This window comes from Petaurus breviceps, unplaced genomic scaffold (assembly GCF_028583685.1).
Source record: "Petaurus breviceps papuanus isolate PSGF00001 unplaced genomic scaffold, PetGlider_PUasm1.0 90808, whole genome shotgun sequence".
Classification (NCBI taxonomy): domain Eukaryota; kingdom Metazoa; phylum Chordata; class Mammalia; order Diprotodontia; family Petauridae; genus Petaurus; species Petaurus breviceps.
The window spans coordinates 586,267-600,379 of record NW_027187349.1 but is presented as its reverse complement, the minus strand read 5'-3'; the positions used below and the strand labels follow the sequence as shown (position 1 = coordinate 600,379).

Sequence of the window (14,113 nt, the reverse complement as noted above, 5' to 3'; positions counted from 1 at the left end):
AAGAACACAGCGAAGGAAAAGGAGAATCACATGGTATCATGTATGTAAAAGGATAAGAAATCTTGTAAATAAGTAAATCATCAGAAAGTTAAGGATGAGAAGTGAGAGGACATTACATTTGGAAAGTAGGTGGCCCAATAATACATGTAGCTTCCTGTGGCCATCTCTTGATTCCATTTACTTTACAGCTAAAGAGGATAATAGAGGTCAGGGAAGCACAAAATGTTGAGATATAGGATTAGGGGTGCTCGAGACCCCAAAATACCAACACACCAGGTCCTGCCAAATGAATTCGACTCAAGTCTTCTCAGCCAAAGTAAAGCAAAGTTTATTAAAGGTTCACCATAATGGGTAGACTCTTTCTTAAGGATCCTCGATATCTGACACTTGTTACTGGACAAGGGGGCCAGAATAATCTAACACAGAGTGAGCCTACATTAGATAATTCTCTGGCTTTCCTCTCCTCATGGAGGAAAGATGGGATATGAAATGCAGAAAGGTTGTGGGAGGAATCTCGGGGTGGTCTAGAGGAGGAGTTGGGGGAGGGTCTTCAAGAGGAGTCAGATGAGGTCAGATTCCAGTAATGAGATTGAGGGTGGGAAGTAGCTGGAGGCTACCTGGAGATGAGAGACAAAGGAACAGATTTGGGTATAGATATAGAGGATCAAAGGTGGGCACTAGCTGGACAATGGAGGTCTAGGCTAGTAATAGAGATTTGGGCGGAGCTATAACGAAAGGCTTATGGCCTCAGGCAAATGCCTCATCAAATGGGAAGATTAAATCAGAGTTCAAGGGGGTTCGAAGAGCCTGTACCTCATCAGATAATCTGCAGAGACAAATAATGCCTCCCAAAAGAACTTCAGATCACATTAATAAAAAGTAAAAATTCATTTTCATTTTTGTACTAAAGTGTAATATATGGGCTTAGATCCCTTTCCAAGTGACTTGCACTTAAATTGGCATAATTTTGACAATTTAGATTTATCTTAAGATAAAAACAAGACCCAGAGTATAGCTTTTAACCATAAGATGGCTTGTTGTATGTTACATCATCATATATATTTCCCATCCACAAACCATTTTTACATACTTTGACAACCACTTCTCAAAGGAATTTAACTTAGCAGCTTTTAAAGCCTAGCTGGAGAATGTGAAGAAAACTACTATATTTTTTTCTGTTCATCTCTGCTTTATAATGTTTGATTAGGGTGGGGGGTGGGGGAAACAGTTCAGAGAAAAGGAATAAGCTTTAAGAATTAAAAATAGAGGGGCGGCCAGGTAGCACAGCAAGTAAGAGCACCGGCTCCAGTGTTGAGAAGACCTGGAGATCGAATCCCGGGCTTGGACACTTAGCACCCACCCAGAAACACACCCAGAAACACCTGGCCGTGTAACCTTGAGCAAGTTACTTAACCCCAGTTGCTTAGGGGAGGCCAGGTGGCTCAGCGAGTAAGAGCACCGGCTCCAGTGTAGGGACGACCTGGAGATCGAATCCCGGGCTCAGGCGCTCAGCACCACACCCAGAAATAACTGGCCTTGTAACCTTGAGCAAGTTACTTAACCCTGATTGCTTAAAAAAAAAAAAAATTTAAAAATAGAGGGGCAGCTAGGTGGCACAGTGAATAATAGAGCACCAGCCTTAGAGTCAGGAGGACCTGGGTTCCAAACTGGCCTCAGACACTTAACACAAAAAATAGCTGTGTGACCTCGGGCAAGTCACTTAACCCCAATGGCCCTCCAAAAAAAAAAAAAGAATTAAAAATAGTTTTACCAAAATCTCTAGCAGATGCCTGGCTATAAATTGCTAGGCAAGCTACAGAGGAGTGGCAGCAGCATTTACAGGTGCCAACTATGTGCCAGGAGCTGTAGTAAACACTTTACATATGTTATCTCGTTTGATCCTACTATAACCCTGAAAGGTAGGTGCTATTATTATCCCCATTTTACAGTTGAGGAAACTGAGGCAAACAGAAGTTAAGTGACCTGCTCAGTGTCAGAGTTAGTGTCTGAGGCCAAATTGGAATTCAGGTCTTCCTGACTCCAGGTCCACTGCTCTATCTGCTGCACCAAACTGTATGGTAATTTCAAATTAACTTTTACACCAAATTAATATAGCGGGCAAACGGAGGCAGGAGCCAGGTAAAAGAAAAATTTTATTGCTTGGAAAAATACAGTCTCAAGGAGGACACGGGAAAATATAATACATATGTACCCATGATATTGGTTTTAGTTTCTGATATTGAAAAGTGATAGCTATAGTCAATTTTTCTGCCCCAACACTGAGCACTTGGGTAGTTAACAAGGGTGAGAAAATCTAAACCACTGAAAGCTAGCCATCAGAAGAAGGGTTTTAACTGCAAGCATGTTGAGAGAGATTGTGTTTAAGTAGAGAGAGGATAGATAACAATGTCCGTTATTGTAGAGAGTATTCCTTAATTGGATGTGAAGTTGGAAAAGATGACCCTTCAAATTATAAGACTCTATTAAAAAAAAAAAAAAGATACCGGAGGAACTTTGGGTGTGGTCCAAAATACCCTAAGAGAAATACTTAAAGGTTTACTTTTAATAGATGAGTAGGATGATATATACCAAAGTCGAATGAATATTTGGGAGTGTGTGAAGTGCCTTAATGTACTTAGGTGTTTGTATTTCCTTAAAATTTTCTGTAAACAGTGTATCAATCAACAAGTGTTTACTAAGAAGAGACTAGACATAAGAAGCAACAGGGAAGTAATGGAAAGAAAAGTGGCCTTAGATCCAGTAAGACCTGGTTCAAGTCTCACACCTGACACATGCTGGTTGTGTGACCCTTAGGCAAATCCCTTTACCTCTCCTCACCCAAGTGAACACTCTGAAACTATAAATTACAGAAAAAGTGTTATTATTATTTTACATGCAACTGGGAAATAAGATATACAGGCACTGGGGCATAGAGATCCACAGAGCCCTACTGGAAAGTCGGAGGGGGGATGGGAGAGGACATAGGAAAGAGCAGATTGGGGGAGGGGTTATTCAGTGGGATGTCTGTTTTGGGGTGGTGAGCAGGGGAAAAATGGGGAGAAAATTTGTAACTCAAAATCTTGTGGAAATGAATGATGTAAACTAAAAATAAACATAAAATTTAATTTGGAAAAAAAAAAGAAAAAGTGTTGACTTGCATGGGTAGAGGAAATTTCATCATCTAGGAGTTCCATATACCAACAAAAATCACAGTTCCAGTTCCTATCCCTACTAAGTGCTAGGCTATTACTTGTTTATAATTGATCCTTAGAAATTATTAAGACAAAATGTAACCATTAACTGAAGTGTTTACTTTTTCAGGAAAAGATTATTTACCATAATCATAGACTAAATTGTCTTTCTCAGACTCTAATGGAAGATTAGCCATTCTGACTATAACAAGCCATCACTTGATGGTAGCTGCTGAATTAGTGTGTAAGAAATGTCCTGCCAAGTCAGTCCTCTAAAGTGATGACAAAAATCCCAAAACAAATAAAAGGTATTTCCTCACAGGAAGAGAGTAGAGGAAAGCAAGGAAGGATGAAGAAGGAAGTGGGAAAATGGAAGAACATCTGATTCAAAAAGAATTTGACCTAAAAAAAAAAATGCATGAAATCATAGAAAAGAGTTTTGAACTGGAACCAAGACTACATATTTTCCAAAACTTATGAATAGAACCATCAAAATACCCTCTAAACCAAATCTGAACACAAACTAATGTTTCATTTAAGTTCCTATTTTAAAACTGCTATAAGTAACCAGGTTACTTACACATTTCCAATGATTACAAGTGTCTTTTCTTGACAATTATTTTCCACTGCAGTGGAATAGACTAGTTTCCACAAAACCTATAATCAAAACTTTCTTGGCAGAAGATGGTAATTCTGCTATACAGAAATGACTGTCTACAATTATATCCATCCTTATGCTGCATAAAGAGTTTTAATGTTTATGCAGACATGGCCTAAAAATAATTACCTAACACCACCCTAGCCAGCTAAAAGAGAAAGAAATAAAACTGATGATCAATAATATCAGAAGAGTTTTACCTGGAAGTAGAGTTAAAAGTCAAGAAAATGAAGGATGGAAAACTATCCTAGTTGTTGGTTATTATATAAGTGTGTAAAAACACACACACACACATACCACAAGGTACTTTGTATTTTTAAAACATTCAGTTAAAAAAAAAAAGTAAAAATTGAGAGATCCCTGGACTTAGTTCCAAAAGAAATGAGAATTATGTCCTTTTCCAGCTTCAGCACTAGCTTGTTGAATAACTTTGGAGAAATAAACTACCATTTCTGCCTCAGTTTCCCCATCTTTGTAGTTGGGTGGATACTATCTATTAAAATCCAATTGTAGGCATTTAAAGCATTAGTTGGAAAAATATTCAAATCATTTTTATTTTCTAAGACAAATAGATTTCTTAAGAGTATGATTTCTGTATCTTAGAACTATTCTTTATAAACAAGGAAACTGAACCACAAGTTAAATTACTTCTGAAATGCATCATTATTTCTATTGAATCAATAAATAAGCATTTATAAAATGTCTCATCTGTGTCAGTCACTGTGTAGTGTAGTAGTTAGGGTTAAAAAAAAAAGATAAACATCAAACAATTTCTGGCCCCAAGAAGCTAATTATCAATTGAGGAAACAACGTGTACACACACTCACATACATATATTTATATACAAAATATATACTGTGTAAATGAAAGATCATTGCAAGGGTGGGGCATTGGCAGTTGAAAGGGAGGGGAGGTATCATAAGTGCACATATTACTATATTGACACTGACTCAAAACTGTTTCCAGCATATTTTCTCTTTTCATCATGCTACAAAGATAATGTCAACTGTTCTTTCCAAATTGCATTTCTGACTAGGCTGCAGAGAGAGTCTGGAGGCTCTTAGCAGTAATGGGAAGCAGTGAGGTGCTCTGACAGGCCACACAATCAGCTTTCTCAGATGTCCTTTTAAAGAGAGTTATGATTATATCTCTGCAATCCTGTCACATTTCATCAGCACTCCCTATGTTTTGTTTTGTTTGGGGGGCAGAGGGAGGGTGGGAAGGGAAATGTAAACAGCCCTTCCCTCCTTGAAAGAAGCTCAGGGAATCCGTTATCAAATCTAAAAACAGGAGGTGAGATTCTTATTATTGCCTTTTTAAAAGGCCTCCTCAATCTTTTTCTGTGTGGAGGGGGGATGTCCTAGAAAATGACTGAAGTGTCTCCATCATATCTGTAAATAATGCTATTCTTTCAGGCATAGTGGAACTATAGTTAATGTTTCCTGGTAAAATTGGTAGCATGAATGAATTCATATAGTTATGCTCTCCACACCTGTACAAAAGCCCTTACTCTGGGAAAAGAACATGTCGTTTTAGACAGTGTGTTTCACAAGTCAGAAAGCTTTGGTTTGAATCCTGGCTCTTTCCCTTACTAGCTAGGCGACCTTGGGTAAGTCACTTTACTATTCCTGACCTCCCATTTCCTCCACTAAAATTAAGAAGAGGTGAAGAGCAGATTATCTTTCAGATCACTTCCACCTCTAAATCTAAGCTCCTTGAGAGCTGGGACTATAGATTTTTTTTTATTATTATATCCATAGAACTTAGACCAGTTTCTGACAAGTGCTTAATAAATGCTTTTGCATTCATTCAATCTGTGATTTCTTTAGTTGTACCTAGTATTCTGACTCTTCTCCCATACTTAACTCATGATACTAAGTAACCTTAGTGAAAAGAGCTATCAGTTTTCCAGAAGTACTTTCTGAAGTTCACTGTCAGAACTATTTGCTGAGTAATAACGAATCTTTCTATCAAACCTAATTGAACAGTTTTAAGATATAGAGATTAGCAGAAGTAGCAATACTAAGTGATCAAAGAAGTTTGATGCAGAATAATTTGTGAAGTGGCTACAAATTCTGGTTTTCTCATCCTTTTTTAAAAATTTGGTATCTCAAAGCAGCTAGGTAGCACAGTGAATAGAGCACCATCCCCAGAGTCAGGAGGACCAGAGTTCAAATCCAGCCTCAGACACTTGACAGTTACTAGCTGTGTGACTTTGGAAAAGTCACTTAACCCCAATTTCCTTGCCTTTCCTTCTCCAAAAAAAATGGTATCTCCATCCCTATAGCTAAAGGCAGGCAGAGTCTAATGCTGTACAGTGGAATTCTATTAATGTTAAAGATATCTAGGCATGAAAGGTAGGTACCTTGAGCATCTTTTCATATGTAGTATGGACATTCTTGTAGATAACTGCTATATTTCACTTCCACAGCATCATTAATTGGTTCTTTCAAGTCCTATGAATTTGATTTGGCCAAAGTTATTTTATTTCACTATGACATTAGTAATTAGGAGGCTATAAGTGAATATGAAAGTATACATTCTTAGTGGAAAAATAAAGTTTCCATGGACCATCTTAATTCAATAAAGTCTGTATTTTCCAAAAGTAACACTTCTCAACTGTACCATTATTTCAAGGATGAGTGACTTGGTTCCTTGATTTTCAAATCTGCCCAACCTACCTCAGAAAGAACATACACAGACATATAGCTGGTATTAAAATGTTACTGCAAAGAGTAGCTAATAAAATCCCAGCATACACTTTCATTTCTACACCCACCAGTTAACACAATGCTGATGCAGAGCAAGAGCCCTAACAACCTGCTAGTGAGGACTATGGGGAACTCTTTACTTAGGAAAAAACATACCCTTCAGTATGAGAAAATATATCAAGAAATGACAATGAATTCACAGCAGCTATGCTGTGCTTAAGAGGGCAAAAGAAAAGTTGGTAAGTAATAACTTGGGGACTCTAATCATATAATAGGGCTTTTTTGTATGCATGACATGAAATATTTGTGATATCATATCAAATGTGATCATGAACAAATCTCAACAATATGGTCTTTGTGACCATATTAACAAATCTATATACTCGGGAATGGCCAGAAAAGTGGGTGAAAAAAAACCAAAACCAAGATGATCTCATGTCCATTTTCCCATGAACCTACACAAAACAGATCTGTTGATGCACGGTCTTAAATACAGGTGATCTTTCAGACAAACTTCAAACAGAGGTTATTAGAACAATGAACTCTGTCCAATAGACCATCTATCAAATAGATGACTTTTCCATGGAATTATGGAGGATCTCTACTTTCCATGTGCTGCTTCCTTATAACTTAAATTCAAAGCACTCAGCAGTTTTCATAAATTTCCCTGTGTATGGCTCTTTTTCTCACAAGCTGTTTTTTGCTGTTTGTTTTGGTTTTTTTTTTTTTAAGTAACTATCCCAAGATTAACAAGGTAGTAGCAGAATCACAACTGAACAGCTCCCTAGTCTTTGGTTCTAATGAGTTGTGCCACAGCATCTTCTAGACATGCCACCAGTCCTCCACAGCATTCCTACTACTTATTCTCAAAAAGATACCATACTCCAAGGAAACATTTGGAAAACTCGTTTAAATGAGAACTTTTTGTTGTTTTGAAGATGAGGGTAGGTGTGGAGAGAGTAGGTAGGAAAAAGTTGAAGGGGTAGTAGTGGCAATCTATCTTAACTGCACTACTTTAAAAACAATTTTTTTTCAGCTTAGCAGAAATTTCAAAGACAAATTATTTCACCTCAGTAATTTAGATGTCTCTATATGAAGGTTACTGCCCTATCAAGAGATCATTCATTTGCACTCTAGACAACATTTTACAAACAGGAGGTACAAAGTCATTCTACTTATCAGGGCCCAAAGTAAACACTGTTGATTTAATTAATCTTGATCCAACTGAGAATCTGTGCTTACTGAAATAATACCATCATGCTTGCATTGTAGCTCAGCTGCTGAGGCTAAAAGAAAATCTATCTATATCTCTGTTTACACACATGCATATGGATGGATTCACTATAACCACAAACTGGCCAAGAGCCCTCCTATCATCTCAGGATCAATCTAAGATTCTACCCTCATATTACTGTACTCCATAATAATCATAGTTCTGTAGTGTAGTTAAACTGTTTTACCTAATACCTATTAATAAATGAGAAGACTTTCTGTAAGCTGGCACAAGGGCAGAGTTGCAATTGGCCCAATCTGGTTTTCCTGAAAATAGTAAGCAAACCACATGCATTCTGTTCCCAAACCAAATCACAAAGTCCAGGCAGGCTGTTTCTAGAATAAGAAGTTTCCCATTCGGTTTCATCCTCGTGAATAGACCTAAAGTCTCTATAATCACCTGTTCCTGAAGAAGGTTTGTTTCTGAAACCTACTGATCAGTGAGGAGGCAACTGTTTTTTAAAAAAACTGTTCACAAACAGGAGTGAATAAACTGTTAGTCAAACGGCTTATCATTTAACAAATATTAAAACTAAAATCATCTACATGCATATGGGTTGGTTGCAGTTATATACCTGAAATAGCAAAATCTTCCATTCGCTCTTGGAGAACACAGATTTGGTGCTCAGTGAGTGCCACAAAATGCCCCAATTCACCTATAAGTGCATTTTAAATACTTTTATAGTTGGCCAATTCCTTGAACTTAAAAAAAGTAAAGGGTCAGTTACCAGTGGCTCTCCATCCTTGTTCATCCTGAGAACAGTAAAGCCACAGGGAGTTAACCAAAGTGTGTACCCATTGCACTCTCTCCCTCTGTTCTCAGAAACCTGCCACAGGAGAGTATTATTTCTGTGGATCCAAAAACAAACCTAAAAAATTCCCACAGCGATTGGTTATATAACATATACAGTAGCTACAGCTTCTAGAAAACGAAAGTAAATAAAAGAGGTAGGGTGAGAGGAGTGAGAAGCATGGGGCAGAGAGGGAGAATAGGTTTGCATGGTCCACTTACTCGAATGCGAAGAAGAGTCCGCTAGTGACCAAGATGAGGACAAGGGTCAGGTAGAAGACGCCTGTCTGCCGAGCCATCATGATCCTTCCATTACAAAAGAATTTGTTTCTTCCTGGGAAAACCTCCCATTTCCTTCTGGCCGGGATCTTCTTTTTCTTATGGGGGGACTCCATGGGAGAGGAGCTGTGAGTGCTGATCTGACTGTATTCGCAGTCTTTCATGGGCCCACCGCCTCCAGGAGTCATCAAAGAGGGTAGACAATTGGGGGGTCAAACTCCCCACCGGGCCCCCAAAAAAGCACAAACACTTAACCAAGACAACCCCACTCTCTAGAGCCCCTTGGCCACCAGCACAAGCTCAAATTAAAACTCCCCAAATAGGTTACCGTTCCAGTGATAACTTTGCCAAGTAGACCAAGTTAACCCTTTGGAGACCAAGGCTGTCATAGTAGAAAGGTTCCTCAGGGAAGGAGCTCCCCACCCCACTATTATTAATCAATTCTACCACGTGTTGGAGGGGTCTTGAAATTAAGCCCAATGAAGGAAAAATGACACCCTCCACCACACACAAAACATGCACGCTCACATACACCAACACCAACACACACACACACAGCCTATACCACACCACACCACACAGTGCACTCGCTCTCCTCTCCGCGCCCCTCTCACAGCACTGGTAGTGGATTTTTAATCCCTCTTCCAGATGACCCCTGCTGGGGGATGTCTAGGGTGGCGGGCTCTGAACTCGACTGTAGAGGCAGCCGCTAAGGGCGCGTAGAGAGCTTCGCGAGCTAGCTGCTCCTCTCCCCTTCGCTAGGTTTATTATAATCCATTCTCCAGGAGGCAGCTCTTCCCGGGAGAGAAAGATAGAAAAGGGGAGGTAGCTGGAGCCACCCCCGAAGCTTCCCGGGGGTGGGGGAGGGAAACAAGAAGAAAATCCAAAACAAAACCACGTTGCTTTTAGCGGTATAGATCCTTCTGAATGCCCAGGCACTAGTCCAGCTGAAAGCCCCCCGATCCGGCCAGCTATTTGCAAAGCGGACTTTTCCACACCCAGCGCCGCCGTGGCGGAGCTGGGACTACGGGACTAGGAAGAGCAGGACAAGATCTCGGCAGCGGCTGCTCGCGGATTGTGTGGCAAGTGGCTGAATGTCTTCCGCTTGCCCCATAAAAGCCTGCTCCAGAGTGAGGGAGGGACGCCAACGGGGATGGGCCTCGGGTAGACCGCGACAGACACTTGTTTGCGAATGCTCTCTCCCCAGTGCCTGCTGCAAGGAGCCCGGGCCGGCGCTTCAGGGATTTTCCGCCTCCTCGCGGCCCCGGTGTGGGCGATGGGTGTAAGCGTTTGCGGGGCGGGAGTGTTTGCTTATGCACCCCCGGGCTCCTCCTCTTTCTCCTCCTTCTCTGGGGTTAAGCCCCTCAGATGGGGCAACTCTCCTGCCCTGGGCTGGTGCTCTGCTCCCCCGGTATCGGCTTGCCCATGCTGCTCCCCATCACTTCAGGACTCCCTCTCTGTTCAGGGTCTAGCACACTCGACTGCTCCTTGCTCCAGGGCTGAGGGTGGTACTGAAGCGCAGCTGCGGGGGGTCCTCAGCTTGCGTCGCCCCCGGGAGAAGCAAAGGTCACACCCCTAGCTAGCGGCGCTAGGCGGCCGCCCCCGAGGCAGCTTGCACTCCCAACACACGCGCAAAGACTTCTGTTAGCCTCCCTGCTGGGAAGCCTCTTCTTCCAGACAACAGCTGCCACCGGACCAAAAAATTTTTTTAAAAAGCAAAAAAGCTAACCGAGAGACTCAGCTAGTTCTTTTGACTTCTAGGGGAATGGGGCGGGGGGAGGGGGGAAGCCAAAGATTTATCCAGTCCTCTCACCCCTCATACTCCAGGCTGCTTCCTGGAGCTCCCACCGCCGTTACCACGACATTTACGGGCACATAGTCCCCGTGTTCCTCATCTGAGACGGGGGAGGCGTCCATACACTGAGGGAGACCGGGAATTGGGGTAATTAAAGAGATAGTCAATGCTCGGAATCGTAGAGGCAAAAAAGCAAGGGAAGCTCGCTTCCTCTTTCTTTCACCAAGGAAGCCAGTTCTATAAGGAGAGGTCTCTGCTAGACTAGCCTCTCCCACTCCTCTCTCTGGCCACTAAAGACTCCAGGCTCTTTTCTCCAGGCACAGGGAACGAGAGAAGGGGGGAAGGGAGGGAGGGGAAATGGAGTGACTTCTGTTTTTCCCTCCCAAAATAATAGATTCTATGTGATCATTAGCTCTATCTGTGCCATGCTCTCCCTCTTTTTCTACTCCTCATTCCCCAGTATTAGACCTCAGTCTTTGTTCCTTTTATTCCTGTCTGTCTTCCTTTCTTTCTTTGTGGAGTCCCTACAGCAGCCGGAGTGGGAACTGCCTCCCCTTTCCCTCCTCTCACGCCCATCCATCCCTCCACTTCCCAGCCTAATAACCACCGGGTAATCTCCCAGCAACTGGGAATGTGTCAAATCAACCCATTCCCCCAGTTGACATTAAAAGAAGCGGGAGGAGCTAGTCTCTCTTTCTCTCTCCGCCTCCTCCTTTCCTTCTTCCCTCGCTTTGCTGCCGTCACTCGGTTGGACGAATAAGCGAGCCTGGGAGATGTAGGAGACCTTGCCACAATTCGCAAAGCTATGCGTACTTAGATAAAAGGATGGGGGTGGAGAAGAGAGGGAAGGGACCTCTGCGCCTCCCACCTCTTAGTTTACACTTTCCTTTCTCGGCCATCTGGGATTTGTAGTTCGTTCTTTTGCTTCCGGCCCCGAAAAATTGCGACTTGGGGAACATAAAGACTACAAACCCCAGCATTCCTCGCAGCAAGAATGAGACGAGTAATTGCTACATTGCATTCTCCTCGGAAGAGTTTGAAGTATGACTTGCCCCTCGTGGGTACAGTAAAGTGCTTGACTGTCTTGAGATTCATTTCCCATGGGTGAAAAAATGAGAAGGAAAGTTGAGAGATGGTTGTGATAAAAAAAAAAAAAAAGGCAAATAGCACCTGGATTATAAAAAGAAAAAAAAAACAGACGGGTTTTAAGAATGAAAATGAAATGTACAAAGGTCCTTTTCTAATCTGGTTAAACTCTTTGATGGGGAAAAGACACAAAAATTGAATTAGATTAAAAAAGAGCGGGGTTTGTTTTTTTGTTTGGTTTTTTTGTTGTTGTTGTTTTTTCAAAGCAAAACAGAGGGACCGTAGGGATGATTAAGCAGTTAATGGTTACTTAAAACTGAATGACCTGAGGTTCCTAGGAAATGTAGCATGAAGAATATGGGCATTCCCCAACTCCTCAAAAGATGTCCCATAAACGCAATTATTAGTTGTTTGGAACTCAATATATTTTCCCATAGAAACAATATTATATTTGTTGGGTTCCCTGGCCACTTCATAAAAGCTTTATTTAGCCTTTTAACGTCCTGGATGTAGAATACTGTACACTATAAACTCTAACATTATGTGTAACAATGTTTCTTTCAGAAAATATAATCCCATTTGGGAAACCTGGAACAAATCTCCACCTACTCCAGCAGGTGCCCGGACTAACCAGCCTAACATTGGGAACAGTATAGCCTGGGGCAAGAAATTCAGCAAAACCGACTTCACATTTATAACGCTATCACATTGTTTGCCTTCTGAACGGAGAGGGGAGGGACCAGAGGAAGGAAGAGAATTTGTAACTCAATTTTTAAAAATAAATAAATAAGAAATTCAGTAACATATGGCCTTGAAAGGGAAAGAAGGGGGGAGGAGGAGGGATAAGAAGTAGCTTTTTGAAGGAGAGGGACCTAGCTACCGGTCTTGAGTAAAGTAAGAAATAAGATTGGGGTGGGGGTGGAGGAAGGGAAGAAGGAGGAAAGGTCCATTAATCCACACCAAGAAGAGTTCCAGTCAATAGGCCACCTACTTGGGACGCATATGAATTGACTTCAATAAATTAGAGTCTGTGTGTGTATACATATATACATACATTTTCTTATTATTTGGGAGTTACAGGATCTATACACATGAATATTTTTAAAAATTAAAAGACACTTTATGTCACAAATGATGATGAAAATCAGGATGATGACAAAGCCATTTAGCATTAGTGGTTAAGGGGTAGAAATTCTAGAAAAAAGTCTTTGTGATTCAAATTTAGAGGGAATTCAAACCAGCCTCCATCACTTTAAAGTGATAGAACCTCGGGCAAGTCCTGAACCTCAATTTCCTCCTTGGTGCAGTGGGGGTGGATAAAGGGGTTGTATTTCCGGTTATAAAGACCTGTGTTGCAGTCCTACCTCTTATGCTTACTCCCTGTATGACTTGGATAAATCATTTCACCTCTAAGTGTCAGGTAACTTTCTTTTTTTTATTTAAATATCATTTTGAAATAATATTCTTTTTTCCAAATTGCAAATAAAAATAAGTTTGAACATTTTTTTTAAGAATTCTGAGTTCCCGGGTAACTTTATGAGACGATAAGTTATAAAAAGTATATAGGGATAATAATACTTGAATTAGGCATTGTGGTACTGTAGAGGTCAGGGAATCACAAAATGTTGAGATTTACGGGTGTTCAAGACCCCAAAATACCAAGTCTTTCAGAATGAATTCTACTTAAGCGTTCTCTCAGTCAAAGTAAAGCAAAGTTTACTAAAGGTTCACCTAATGGGTAGACTTGGTATCTAGGACACTTGTATTGGACAAGTGGGCCAGAATCATTTGACACAGAGTAAGTCTGCACTAGACAATTCACAGCTCCTTCATGGAGGCAAGATGGGTCTGGTATACACAAAGGTTGTGGGAGGATTTAAGGGTGGTCTAAAGGAGGAGTTTGGGGAGGGTGTTCAGGAGGAGTCCAATGAGGTCATACTCCAGTAATGAGATTGGGGAGGGTCTTCAGAAGGAGTCCAATGAGGTCAGACTCCAGTAATTAGAGTAAGGGTGGAAAGTAGATGGGGGTTACCTGGAGATGACAGACAATGGAGGGCTAGGCTAGTTTAAGGGTGTATAAATATTTTGGGAGGATCAAGGGTGGAGAGTAGCTAGACAATGGAGCTCTAGGCTCATAGCAGAGATTTGGGCCTAGTTTTGGTGAAAGGCTTATGGCCTCAGGCAAATGTCTCAAGTGGGAAGATTCAAGGGGAGCTCAAGGGGGTTCCCAGAGCCTGTATCTCTTCCGTACATCAGATACTCTGACTCCAAATCTTGACTGACAACTACTACTTATGTGATCTTAGCCTAAGTTTCCTGGTCTGTAAAATG

The 14,113-nt window shown here is 41.2% G+C and overlaps 1 protein-coding gene and 1 long non-coding RNA gene across 5 annotated transcripts in view; one reads left to right on the top strand and one right to left on the bottom strand.

The window, feature by feature from the left end:
* ZDHHC14 (zinc finger DHHC-type palmitoyltransferase 14) overlaps nt 1–12,288 on the bottom strand; it is a 359,116-nt gene extending 346,828 nt beyond the window's left edge. For 3 of the 4 annotated variants that reach the window (XM_069070299.1, XM_069070301.1, XM_069070300.1), the window contains exon 1: nt 8,845–12,287. In XM_069070299.1, the coding sequence (XP_068926400.1) occupies nt 8,845–9,089 (245 nt within the window). In that variant the 5' untranslated portion in view covers nt 9,090–12,287. Of the gene's footprint in view, nt 1–8,844 lie in introns of all 4 variants that reach the window. The other variant, XM_069070302.1, reaches the window with a different exon arrangement.
* LOC138147762 (uncharacterized) lies at nt 10,046–12,586 on the top strand. Its single transcript, XR_011164885.1, has 2 exons — nt 10,046–10,183; nt 12,347–12,586. It is a non-coding gene; the product is annotated as an uncharacterized lncRNA (long non-coding RNA).
* Nucleotides 12,587–14,113: the final 1,527 nt, after the last annotated feature.